At 39.3% G+C, this 13,290-nt stretch overlaps 1 protein-coding gene across 5 annotated transcripts in view; it reads right to left on the reverse strand.

Moving 5' to 3' along the window:
• Positions 1-13,290, reverse strand: part of PPP2R3A (protein phosphatase 2 regulatory subunit B''alpha) — a 172,052-nt gene that overhangs the window by 114,154 nt on the left and 44,608 nt on the right. For all 5 annotated transcript variants that reach the window (XM_032265761.1, XM_032265751.1, XM_032265727.1 and 2 more), the window contains one exon: positions 8,362-10,802. In XM_032265761.1, coding sequence (XP_032121652.1) covers positions 8,362-10,356 — 1,995 coding nt within the window. In that variant the 5' untranslated portion in view covers positions 10,357-10,802. The remainder of the gene's footprint in view (positions 1-8,361; positions 10,803-13,290) is intronic.

Raw genomic sequence — 13,290 nt, forward strand, 5'->3', positions numbered from 1 at the left:
AGCCAAGACAATTTTAAGCAAAAAGAATAAAGCTGGAGGCATTATGCTACCTGACTTCAAACTATACTACAAGGCTACAGTAATCAAAACAGCATGGTACTGGTACCACAACAGAGATAGAGATCAATGGAACAGAACAGAGGCCTCGGAGGCAACGCCACACATCTACAAACATCTGATCTTTGACAAACCTGACAAAAACAAGCAATGAGGAAAGGACTCCCTGTTTAATAAATGGTGTTGGGAAAACTGGCTAGCCATGTGCAGAAAGCAGAAACTGGACCCCTTCCTGACACCTTATAGTAAAATCAACTCCAGATGGATTAAAGACTTAAACATAAGACCTAGCTCTATAAAAACCTTAGAAGAAAACTTAGGCAAAACCATTCAGGACATAGGCATAGGTAAGGACTTCATGACCAAAACACCAAAAGCATTGGCAACAAAAGCCAAAATAGACAAACAGGACCTAATTAAACTCCAGAGGTTCTGTACAGCAAAAGGAACAATCATTAGAGTGAACCGGCAACCAACAGAACAAGAAAAAATTTTTGCAATCTACCCATCTGACACAGGGCTAATATCCAGAATCTACAAAGAACTAAAACAGATTTACCAGAAACAAACAAACCAACCCATTCAAAAGTGGGTGAAGGATATGAACATACTTTTCAAAAGAAGACATTTATGAGGCCAACAAACATGAAAAAATGCTCATCATCACTGGTCATTAGAGAAATGCAAATCAAAACCACATTGAGATACCAGCTCACGCCAGTTAGAATGGTGATCATTAAAAAATCTAGAGACAACAGATGCTGGAGAGGATGTGGAGAAATAGGAACACTTTTACACTGTCAGTGGGAGTGTAAATTAGTTCAGCCATCGTGGAAGACAGTGCGGCGATTCCTCAAGGACCTAGAAATAGAAATTCCATTTGACCCAGCAATCCCATTACTGGGTATATATCCAAAGGATTATCAATCGTTCTATTATAAAGACACATGCACATGTATGTTCACTGCGGCACTGTTTACAATAGCAAAGACCTGGAACCAACCCAAATGTCCATCAATGATAGACTGGACAAGGAAGATGTGGCACATATACACCATAGAATACTATGCAGCCATAAAAAATGATGAGTTTGTGTCCTTTGTAGGGACATGGATGAATCTGGAAACCATCATTCTTAACAAACTGACACAAGAACAGAAAATCAAACACCACGTTCTCACTCATAGGCGGGTGTTGAACAATGAGAACACATGGACACAGGGAGGGGAGCATCACACACTAGGGTCTGTTGCGGGGAACAGGGGAGGGACAGTGGTGGGTAGAGAGGTTGAGAAGGGATAACATGGGGAGAAATGCCAGATATAGGTGACTGGGGGGATGGAGGCAGCAAACCACCTTGCCATGTAGGTACCTATGCAACAATCCTGCATGTTCTGCACATGTACCCCAGAACCTAAAGTGCGATTATATATATATATATATATATAACATTAGAAAAACAAACAAACAAAAAATAATAATGAAACACCAGTGGGGGGAAGGAAGCCAGCTGGTGGTAGTTATCTACAGTTTATTTGCTCCTAGCCTAATTCTCTAGCCTTGTCTTCACTGGCTGCAGCAAAATAGGAAGGCGTGTGTATGGCAGAGGAGACCTAACAAGCATTTTTGTGTTGGTTCAATTGACTCCAAATTATGGGAACACATTCCATGACTAATAACAGAACCCACAAAATCTGATTATTTTGGCTTTACAGTGTTCCTAATACTTGGGGTAGATGTTGTTCTAGAATCTGGGGCAGCAAGAAAGAATTAGAACCTAAAATTATCAGGCATAATAATTCTGGGATCCCCTGAATTTCTAGGGTTTAGAGTTCTCTGTACTTCTTAGTCTGCTTTTTTCCTTCCTTCTCTCCTTGAGGAATTAATTCAATTAGAGATCGCTCATTAGAGACCATAATAATTCATTTTGACGTATAAATATGGAGAGAAAAGAAATGAAGGGATTCCATTTCACTGACACTGCCATGTTAAATAAATGCTTGGTGACTGGTGCTATAAAATACTCTACCCCAGTGTCTTCCTTAGTGAGGAGAGAGAGAGAGTGAGAAAGAGAGAGAGAGTGAGTGTGTGTGTGTGTGCATATTTCTCAGTAATTGTGGGTGACAGTTGAACTCACAGATGTCAAAACAGAAGCTTGGAACTGATAGTCAAGGACCCTGGTGACAATGAGCATTATGCTGTAAGTACAACAAATATGTCTCTTGGATGTCAAAGCACCTCCCAGGGTAAACACCTTAACTGTGGTTTCCAAAAATAGATACATGAGAGGGGATGACAGAATAACCCCTCAGACCTAGTCTAGATTGGTTATGGTTTGCTGGCAATCTTAAGGGAGATGGCTGTGATTCAAACATCTCTACATAATTCTCAGTTCTTACGAAGGAGGGAGACTGCAAGGTATGGTATAATAGAGCTTCTGAAGTTATCATTTACACAGTTAATTTTATCCAATTTTGAAGATGATCATATTGGGAAGCCTGGTTTCAGGGGCTCAAGCCTGGCTAAAATGGTGGATCTCTTAGAGTATCTAAGAGAATTTAGATAAATTACCTTTATTATTTTTTTCTTCTTGGATAAGGTTGGTTGTAAGGTAAAATTTAAAGACTACAGATATATAACATAGAAACAAAAGTCCCTATACAAAGTGACAGTTATTAACAAATATCATTTGAGCACCAACTGAGTGCCAGCTACCAGTCTAGGTTTTGGGATGTAGCAGTGAATGTTTAACAAATTAAAATCCCTGTTATCATAGAGGTTTCATTCTAGTGGTAGGAGTCAGAGGAGAAAAACAAACAGTAATTGAAATAATATATCAGGGGGTGGTGTTAGAAAAAGAAAACAGTAAAGGGGGAAAGGGAATACCAGGGCTGTAGGTGTGCATGCAATTTTTAGTACAAAAAGGCCTCAGTGAAGTGATATTTTTAAAAAGACAGATGTGGTGATAGTGTGAGTCCTGCAGGTATGGGGGTGGGGGTGTTGCAGGAAGAGGGAACAGCAAATGGGATTACCTCTGGTATATTTAGAAAGAGGAGGGCTAGGGGAAGAACTGGAAACAATGATAATAGCTCTTTTAAAGAGCCCTGGAGTGAAGAAGAGCAGACAAATGAGTGTTAACTCAAATGGTATGTTGGAGCACTAGTGGTTTGTTTTGTTTTCAAAGCTGGGAGAATTGTAGCATGTTTATCTGCTGAAGGAGTGATCAGCAGAGGAGAAAAACTGATGACTGCAGGGGAGAAATCTCTCTGGGTCAATCTCTGCAGGAGTGTTTGTGAGTTGATGGGAGGGAATGGGATCTATTATTAAAGCCTGAGTATAGGCCTGACCTGAAGATAGGAGCTTGGATAGTTTATGTACAGAAATAGAAGGAAAGGGAGAAGATAAGAGTACTGATATGGGTAGGAGATGGGTAATGGTCTCTTCTGATTGCTTTAGTTTTCTTAGTACAATAGGAAAAAGATTATTAGCTGAGGGGGAGGATGGGAAAGACGCTGGAGGTTAGAGGACAGGGAAGAAGGCACCTGCAGAGCGGGAAAGTGAATAGACTAGGGAAACATAGCAGGACTGCCAGACAATACTAAAGACCCACTGGAGGTTGGTGGTCATGAATTTAAGATCACTCAGCATGGTTGTTGATCTTCTCCAGCCAAGTTTGGCTGCACAAATAAAAGCTCAGAGTAGACAGAGAACATAATTTCAGCTGGAGCTGTTCAGGTGGGTACCACGAAATGAGGGCATGACAAGGAAGCTGAGAGTATATTCAAGGGAATGATTTTAGTGATGAACTATGGCAGTAGTTCTCAGGCATAATCATGCATCAGAATCACCTGGAGGGCTTGTTAATCCACAAAGTGCTGAGCCCTACCCCCAGAGTTTCTGATTTACTAGGTCTGGGCTGGGGAATGAGAATATGCATTTCTATCAAGCCCCCAGGCGATGCTAACAATATTAGTTGGGAACCATACTCTTAAAACCACTGACATAAACATAAGGCCAGCAAATGAACAAAGAAGGGCAGAGGACAAACTCATTAGAGGAGATCAAGGAACTGAGAAGCTCCTGTCCTGGATACTTTATCTACTAAACACTCAAATGGTGTCAAGAGTAATACTGAATAGCATGTCATAAAGCCAGGAGATAAAACCTTTAAGAAATAAGTAAACTGGGGTGGTAGATGACTACAATCAGAAGGGGTAGAGGATAGCAGAGTCTAACCATACAGTTCAAAGTTGGGGTGGGGCTGGTTTCAGGAAGGCAGCCAGGAGAATAGTCTGGAATAGCAATGAAATGCAAGAACACTTACTGCCTGCTCCAGGCCTAGCGGGATAGTGGTGGGAATGAGAAAGAATAGAGCCACCATTTCACTGGCTACAGTATCCTTAGGAAGAGATGAGTTTCAGTTATAACAGGAAGGGAAATGTTTAGAGAAGAGATAGGAAAATATGTTTAGAGAAGAGAGAGACATAGGAAACTCTGCTGGTGAATGCTCATGAGTTCAGAGTTCAAAAGGACATGGTGACAATCTAAGTTGGGAGGGTTGGAAGTGGATTTAGGAGATATTTAAGAGCAGTGTGAGGAGGAAAGTGGGGTGGGGGAAGGGGAGTAGTCTGGATTCCTGGACTTCTGGTGGTGACTAATGTAAACAGGGATGAAGGGCATATTAGAGAGATTAGTCCTGATGACCTTAAATCAGAGAGGGGTGGTCAAGCTATGAGGGTTGGGCAGGCCTGTGGGCTCAATGGATCAAGCTTATCTGGGAGCTCCTCTTCACTCCTGCCAAGGGTGGTGTGGAGGCTGGGAAAGGGCAGACTTATCAGGAACACCTGGATATGAGACTCACTTTCTATTTCTGGAGGAACATGAATAATATGGAGCATACATACTCCAAACTTTTTGTACACATAAAAATATATTAACAAAAAGTGATCATAATGGTACATGTCTTACAATTTACATTTTTAACTTTATCTTGACTTTTCCACATCAGTACACAGGCTCTTGTGTATTTACCAGGCTCTTGTGAACATAGGTGGGGACATATTTGAGATACCTGATGTTAATTAGAAAGAATGAAGGTATTAATGCAAAGGAACCTGATGTCAGAGCCACCAAAGGTGGAGGGGGATATTCAGGTTGGGCTCATTCTGCAAATTCCTATTTGCCACCAGGCAGATCTGTTTACTTTTATTAATCTGCTTGGTGGTAACTAAGAGGAGGAGACGATGATTTCCTATTGTGTTGCTAAGTGTCTTGATTTCTACTCAAGCATTCCCAGCACTGAACCCAGGCACCATGAGCACCTACAAAGCAGGTGAAGAAGGGAAGAAGAAACATTCTCCCTCAATGACATGACTGGCTAATGTTTGTTTTTTTTTTTTTTGGGGGACTGAGTTTCGCTCTTGTTACCCAGGCTGGAGTGCAATGGCGCGATCTCGGCTCACCGCAACCTCCGCCTCCTGGGTTCAGGCAATTCTCCTGCCTCAGCCTCCTGAGTAGCTGGGATTACAGGCACGCGTCACCATGCCCAGCTAATTTTTTGTATTTTTAGTAGAGACGGGGTTTCACCATGTTGACCAGGATGGTCTCGATCTCTTGACCTTGTGATCCACCCGCCTCGGCCTCCCAAAGTGCTGGGATTACAGGCTTGAGCCACCGCGCCCGGCTATGACTGGCTAATGTTAATGAAGGCATGGATATAAAGCTAGAAAGTAAAGAGAGGAAAGTGTTTATTAATGCTCCAGAAAAAACATTTAACAAAGTTTCTAAAGTGTGCTTTGCTAAAATGTTAAATTTATTTTCCTAATTATTCTACATTTAAATATGCATACAAAACTATACAGTGTACTGTCTAAACATTGAGGAAACCTAAATGTTGGATCATTAACCTAGGAAGGTCCCTTACTTCCTCCACAATGAAATATCAAATACAAATTCCTGCTCAGGGTTAGAAGAAAGCAAAGTGAGTTCTAGTAACAACAGAAATCACACCCAGCTTCAAGGATTTCTGACTCTCTTGGGCATCCAAAAACAAATAAAAACAAACAACTGTACTAAAATTAAATGGCCAGAAATATCCTTTTCCAACCCAAATCCATGAGGAGGAAGATGGCAACTTCTAAGAATGGGCAAAAGAACAATGAATATATAGGAATTCCTTAAAGAGAAAATAAAGTGTTACAAAATTTTCAAAATTTAAACTAAGAGCTCATATATGATCATACTGTAAGAAAGCCTGTGGGAACAACAGTGATCGAGAGAGCATACTCTTCTCAAAATGGCTGCAGTGTATAATCAAGGGATTTCTGCGATCTGTAATATTTAGACCCAAATCATCACTTAATAACCTTATTAAGTATGCACTGTGTTAAACTTCAGTGTCTCTCGTAACTAAAAAAGTCTGCAGGAGAATAGCAGCCACAAAACATACAGGTTGAGTATCCCTTATTCAAAATGCTTGGGACCAGAAGTGTTTTAGATGTAGAATTTTTTGGATTTTTGAATATCTGTATATACAAAATGAGATATCTTGGGGATGGGGCCCAAGTCTAAACACGAAATTCATTTGTCTCATATATACATATAGCTTGAAGGTAATTTTACACAGTATTTTAAATAATTTTGTACATGAAACAAGGTTTTGATAGCGTTTGTCACATGGTCAGGTGCAGAATTTTCTGCTTATGGCATCATGCTGGTGTCCAGAAAGTTTCAAATTTTGGAGCACTTTGGATTTTGGATGCTCAGTCGGTACCAGGGAAAGATTAACCTGATGACAATATGCATTCCCTCCCCCCCCCCCCCCCCACCGCCCACCTGGCTCAAATTAAAGTTGTAATGAGAAGCCGCCTAATATGTAACTTGTATTTTAACTTGGCCACATAAATAGCATCTCAAATATCCAATTAGTTTTTTAAAAAATTACTAAGTAATATTTAAGAATATAAAAAAGCATAAAGAATAACATGACAAAATAGTTACATATCTACTACCCCAATGACTAATACTATTCAGGCCCCCTTTACGCCCTTCCACAGTTACATCTCCCTTCCTCCAAGATTAACCATTAACACTGTATTTTGTGTATCCATGTATTTCCTCATACTTTTTGTAAAAATGTATGTATCTCAAAATGATTCATATCCTTATTTTACAACTTGCTTTTGAGGATTTGGCTTTATGTCTGTGAATTCATACATGTTGATACATATAGCTCATTCATGTGGTAGAGGCAGTGCTTAACAAATATTCCATGTGCTTTTCTATGTTTCTCAGATTTTAGGTTGGGAATCACTGGACTGTGAGCAGAAATGAAATGTGTTCAAGTTTGGGACAAGGCAAGTAAAAGCATCACCCCTTTGTTGCCCTCCTTCAGTGCACTCATAAGCCACATATTCCAGATAGGTCAATGGGGCAGCAGTAAGAACATGGAGCCTCCATCAGCCTGGGTGCTTGAGTGAAGTAGAGCAGAGCCTCTTGCTAACCCATGTTGGACTTACAAAATGAACAAGGAATAATCTTGTGCTAAGACACACATATGTAAACAAAATGGGAAGACAACTACCTTTCTGGGAGTATTCAAAAGCAATGCTTTCAGTAGGGGGATAAATTAAAAACCTTTTGAAAATACTTCTGTGATTCTAGATTTCTATTTATTCTCAGTTGCCTGGAGAATCAAATCTTACTCTTTAGTCTTCACCTTCTTTGAAGGCCTACTGTTAAGACAATACTTTCAGAATGGTGTTTACGTGCCCATGAACTGTTTCAGACATGTTAGTTTTGTCTCTACAAGTGGATTTAAAGCTCTTTAAGAATCATGTCTTCTTTTGTACTCTAACCTTACACAGGTCTACACAGGCATGCAGTAACAACTGGTCTCTTTGTTGGCTGGGGAAGGTGAGGACTAATATTAAATGCCTACTTTGTGTAAGGGACCTTGCTTATGTTTCACATGAGTTACTTTGATCATTAGTATGTCCACCACAAAGATAAGGATATTAAAGCTAAGTAATTTTTCTTTGGTCACAGAGCTGGGGAGATGATGAAGGGTATGGGGAGGGCTGTAGAAACCAGTCTGAGTCTAAAGTCTTTGCTTTTTTTTCCCCTTTATCATCTTGTAAAATCTTTGCTTTTTGCTGGCTCTGAGCAGAGTGAGATCATTCCTAGTGTAGGACAGGAGCTTTAGAACAAAAAATGGGTAACAGAAAATAGTTTCTCTTTATAAAATTTTCAAACACTAAAACATTTTTTGAAGAGTTGCTAGTACTCAAAATTGCTGGGTCTTACCTTGATCACCTCTGGAGTCTGCTGAATCAAAACTGCTGAAGTAGTATCTTTGGCTTTATCACCAACAGGACTTCTACAGACTGATGAATTGGCCTGGGAGGACGTTGTCAAGGTTTCCTGTAAAATTTGCATCATTTCCTTTTCTTGTGATAGGCTCCCTCTGCTTGATTTGCATTCAACTAGTTCTTGAGCAAAGTCTTCAATGCTTTCCAGGATTCGCAGTAAGAGGGCTCGGTCTTCTTCCTCTATTTTGTGTCCATTGGTTTCAATAATCCTTGTTAGACAGGAAGGTGAGACTTTTTCTATGGGTGAAGAGACTTTAGATTTAGGCTCAAAATCTACAAGAGTCTGACCAGTCAACTGACTGTGACTATTTAAAGAATTAGAGTTTTTACCCTTCGCAAGTGGCTCCCTTAGAGAAGTCTCCATCTTCTGTGAAAATGATTCCAAATCCATTAACAATTTATCTATTTCTTCTTGGCTATTGGAATTTGTAAAATCTCTCTGATCTCCCTCTTCAGCTTCAGAAATTTTTGATTTACAGTCTTCTTTAGGCAGATGAACAAATGATTTCTCAAATATCTTACCAATTTCATTTTGCATTGAGGCAGGGCATTTTTTAAGATGAGTGGCATGTTCTGGAAATTCTGCTCTACGTTCGTTTATCTCTAACAACTCATGACTGGGTCCATTCTCTGTCTGTTGTCCTTTATCTAATGCTTTCTTTCCATCTAACTCTTCTTCAATATAAAGAGTTTCCATTAAGTCTCCAGAAGAAATATTTTCTAAAGGGTTCATGGTTAATGACTGTGATTGAACCTGGATAGCGTTTAGGGTTCTAGGATCATTTACCTCTAAGTTATATAAGGAATCTGTGGAGTTGTTTGAAATGGATTGTATAGTGTCCATCTTCCTGGAATTAGGCTTGTCATCTTGCAATTCAACAGTCTGAAATTGTCCAGAGTTGGAAGCTGAGAGCTGAACAACATCTTCATATTTAGGGGGTTGTTCAGTGCCAAATACTGGGGAGAAGGGAGTCAGCTGTAAGCTAGGCATATTACTAATCAGTTCTGTGAAATCTAGAGCCTCATGATTCCCAGATTGCATGAATTCAAATGGTAACTTTTTCAGATACGATGCTAACCTGGTCATTACATTCATATACACAGCTTCGGAGCTAGAAATTGTATCATTATCACTTCCTTCACTGATGCTACTCCCTGACTTTTTCTTTATGCATTGTTTTATGATGTCTGTGCATTTTTTCAAATCCTCGGAGCATTTCAACAAAATGTCCAAGCACATCTTTATGTCTGTCCCAGAAGAAAAATTATCTATTTTATGTTTTTCCAAAATCTGAGTAACCAAGTCTTCTTCAGAGAAGTTTTGAAGAAACATGGAAGTCAGGTTCGTATCAAGCGAGTTTCTATGAGACAAAGGTTTTTCCTCAACTGAGGAACTCCGCAGTAAACCAAAAGATGGGGTATTCCCATCGTTGTTATAATGGCCACAAAGCAAGTCTAAATCAACTGACCTCCTATTAAATGAGTCAGACTTAACTTTCCTTCCCTTTTTGTAAGCTGCATGGTTAGAGTTTTTGAGTTTTTCAAGGGAAAATTCTTTTATTTTCCCACTGGCAAAACTGATTGCTTCTCCTGCAATGTCCTTTAAGTTGCAGGTATTCTGAAATGTAGATCCTCTCTTGACCCTGGGTATGCCTGTGAAGGCCTGCTGGGGATAGTCTCCTTCAGCTGAGGAAAGCCCATTTTCATGGGGTAGAAACATAGAGTTCAGATCCGCATCTTTGAACTGAGACACAGGGATGTGCAAGAGGTCTGCACAAACACTATGATGTACCACAATGCAGTCAACTCCATGTGTGAAAGTGTGGCAGGTTCCAGTGCAATAATGTATAGCTTGCTCAAAACGTCGGTCTATCACCACGCTGCTGTAGTGGTTCACAGTACTAACCACAAGTCTGTAAGTTGCTGCCATAATATCAAAACCACTTACTGTTTGGACTTGGAACTTTCTAGAACTTGCTTCATGAATTCTCCTAAATGACACTTAGCTGAAAGTATATTTAAAAACAATGTTCAGTGGTTTCTTTCATATATAATGGCTTTTGCCTTGAAGGCAAACCATTTATATTTGAGGTTCGGTAATTATCAGAATACAGTAGCTGATGCACATGTGTGCTTGTACTAGCAAATTTAATAATTTACTAACTGTGCTTTTAAATTTATTTAGTTATATCATGATACCATAGAATTATTTTGATGAAAGAATATCTTCTTTTAGTTCTTCAACAGTTCTATAACATGGAAATTTGCTGTTAGAAATTGACTGTCATAAATCTTAGTTGGTAGTAGAGAAGTACTGTGATAACTCAGTCCTCCAAAAGTTTAAATGATCCATTTTTCTGGGAATGACAGAGAAACCTGTAATAAAAAAGAAAATAATTAAAAGGAAATTTTTTTAATACTGGAACTTTTAATTTCCTCTTTCTTCGCATCCCATATGCAGTTAATCACCAAGCCTTATTATCTGCCATATCCTTTACAGCTGATACTCAACTCATGACTTTGTTTCATCACACCGTACACTCCTTACTGCTTAGAGTAATATTACCTCAACACTGCCTTGTCACATTTACCTCTGAGATGAATTTCTTATTGCATGCTCCTTACATGATACTAAGAAGCTTAGATTTATATGGCATTCTCATCCCTCACAGTTTAAGACTTCACACTTCTGATCTCCTCATGGATCATAGCAAGTCTACCTCTTTTGACTTACTTTGAAGTCCCTCAACACCTGTTCCCATCCATCTAGAATCATATTTTCTACTATGCCTCTGCACCAACCTTTTGCTTCCATCAACTTAGTCTTCTCAAAGACTATCAACACCTAGTAGCTGTTCTTGAGTCTCAAACTTCCTCTACACTTAGAAATTATTCTCCCATAATTTTCTCTTTGCTTACTGAGAGAAAAACCAACTTTCATTACTGATCTTGATCTCATCTCCCAGACTCTGCCCCATGCAGATATCTCTCTCTTCTCTGCATCAAGTGGACCAAATTTACTCATCACACTTTTTTTTTTTTTAAAAAAAATGGCTTTTAAAACATACTATAGTTGCTTTCCAAGAAGGTTTTGTCAATGTATTTATTCAGTCAACAAATACTGACTACCTACTGTGTGTACCAGGCTCTTTGTATATACTAGTGATAAAGCAGCAAATCAAACAAAGGGAAGAAAACACAATATACAAGTTAAACATATAAACTTATTATATGGTGGCATGTGTTAAGGAGAAAAATGATGCAGGGCAAGGGTTTAGAGAGGTTGGGAGAGTGCTGTTTATGTAGAGTGGTCAGAGAAGACTTACTGACATCTGAAGAGCAGAGACCTGAAAGAAGAGAGGGAGCAGGCCAAGGAGGTATTATGAGGTCTATCCTCCAGGGCAGAATAACCTTAAGTGCAAAGGCCCTAGAGTGGAGCATGCATTATTTAACTAAAAGAATGGCAAAGAGACAAAAGTGGGTGGAGCAAGGGGACAATGTGGGAGATGACATGGCCAGAAAGGAAAGGTGGGAGTCTAAAGCATGCAGTCTGTAGAGCACTGTGGTCTTAACTGTTAAGTTTTATTCGTCTTAACCCTAAGTGAGCTGGGAAACAACTGGTGGCTACTGAGCAGAAGAATGACATGATCACACTTCCATTTTAAATTGGTAATTTTAGCTGTTGTGTTAAGAGACTTCAGAGTAGCAAGATAGGAAGCATGGAAACATGTTAGGGCCTACTTCAACAGGCCGGCAAGAAGGCTGGGAGGCTTGGACCAGTATAGCAATTGTGGGGATACTTAGATGCTGTCTATACGTCAAAGGTACAGCCAACATGATTTGCTGAAGGATAGAACGTAGGAGGACAGAAGTAGGATACTACTTGATCAAGGAGGGTGCAATGAGGCAATGATGGGAAGTGGATAATAACAATGAAGGAAGGTATTAGTTTCACTGCACCATCACTACACTGGTGTCATAAGAATGAAAATCTGCCGGGCATGGTGGCTCACGCCTGTAATCCCAGCACCTTGGGAGGCCGAGGCTGGTGGATCATGAGCTCAGGAGATCGAGACCATTCTGGCCAACATGGTGAAACCTCATCTCTACTAAAATACAAAAAATTAGCTGGGTGTGGCAGCGGACACCTGTAGTCCCAGCGATTCAGGAGACTAAGGCAGAAGAATCTCTTGAACCCGGGAGGTGGAGGTTGCAGTAAGCTGAGATCATGCCACTGCACTCCAGCCTGGCAACAGATTGTGACTTGGTCTCAAAAAAAAAAAAAAAAAAGAATGAAAATCTTTACTCATTTAATAATGAGAAACAGTACTTCATTGTTTTCACATTTTATTTAATAATGGAAAATGGTTCATTTTGCCTATTTATTGTTCTTGGGTAAACTAGTTTTATTTGTTGCCCATTTAGGTATTAGAGACTTACTGAATATAGACTCAATTAGTACAATTAATTAATTCATGAAGAATACTTTCTTGTTTTGAATTCTTATACTGGCTAGACTATATTTCCTGATTCTTGGGATCCAGTAATTACTATGTTTTTGTATCAGTACTACATTATTGTAAATTACTGTTTATTAAGTTTTACTACCTAGCATTGCCTCCTTGATCCCTAGTTCTGATTCTTTTTTTTTTTTTCTTTTCTACCCTGTTAACTGATATGATTCTTTTTTTACCCTCTAAATGTTCTTTGATGGTCATGTAGATGAATTGTTGAACTGTCAATTTCAAGAAAAATCCTACTGGACTTTGATTACAATTTTAACAAACTTATAAATTATTTTGAAGGAATACTGACATCATTACAATGTTCAGATTTTTCACCCAGGGAGATATAAATCTGAATT

The sequence above is a fragment of the Sapajus apella genome, unplaced genomic scaffold (genome assembly GCF_009761245.1).
Source record: "Sapajus apella isolate SASKATOON/1434 unplaced genomic scaffold, GSC_monkey_1.0 scaffold4, whole genome shotgun sequence".
Taxonomy (NCBI): Eukaryota; Metazoa; Chordata; class Mammalia; order Primates; family Cebidae; genus Sapajus; species Sapajus apella.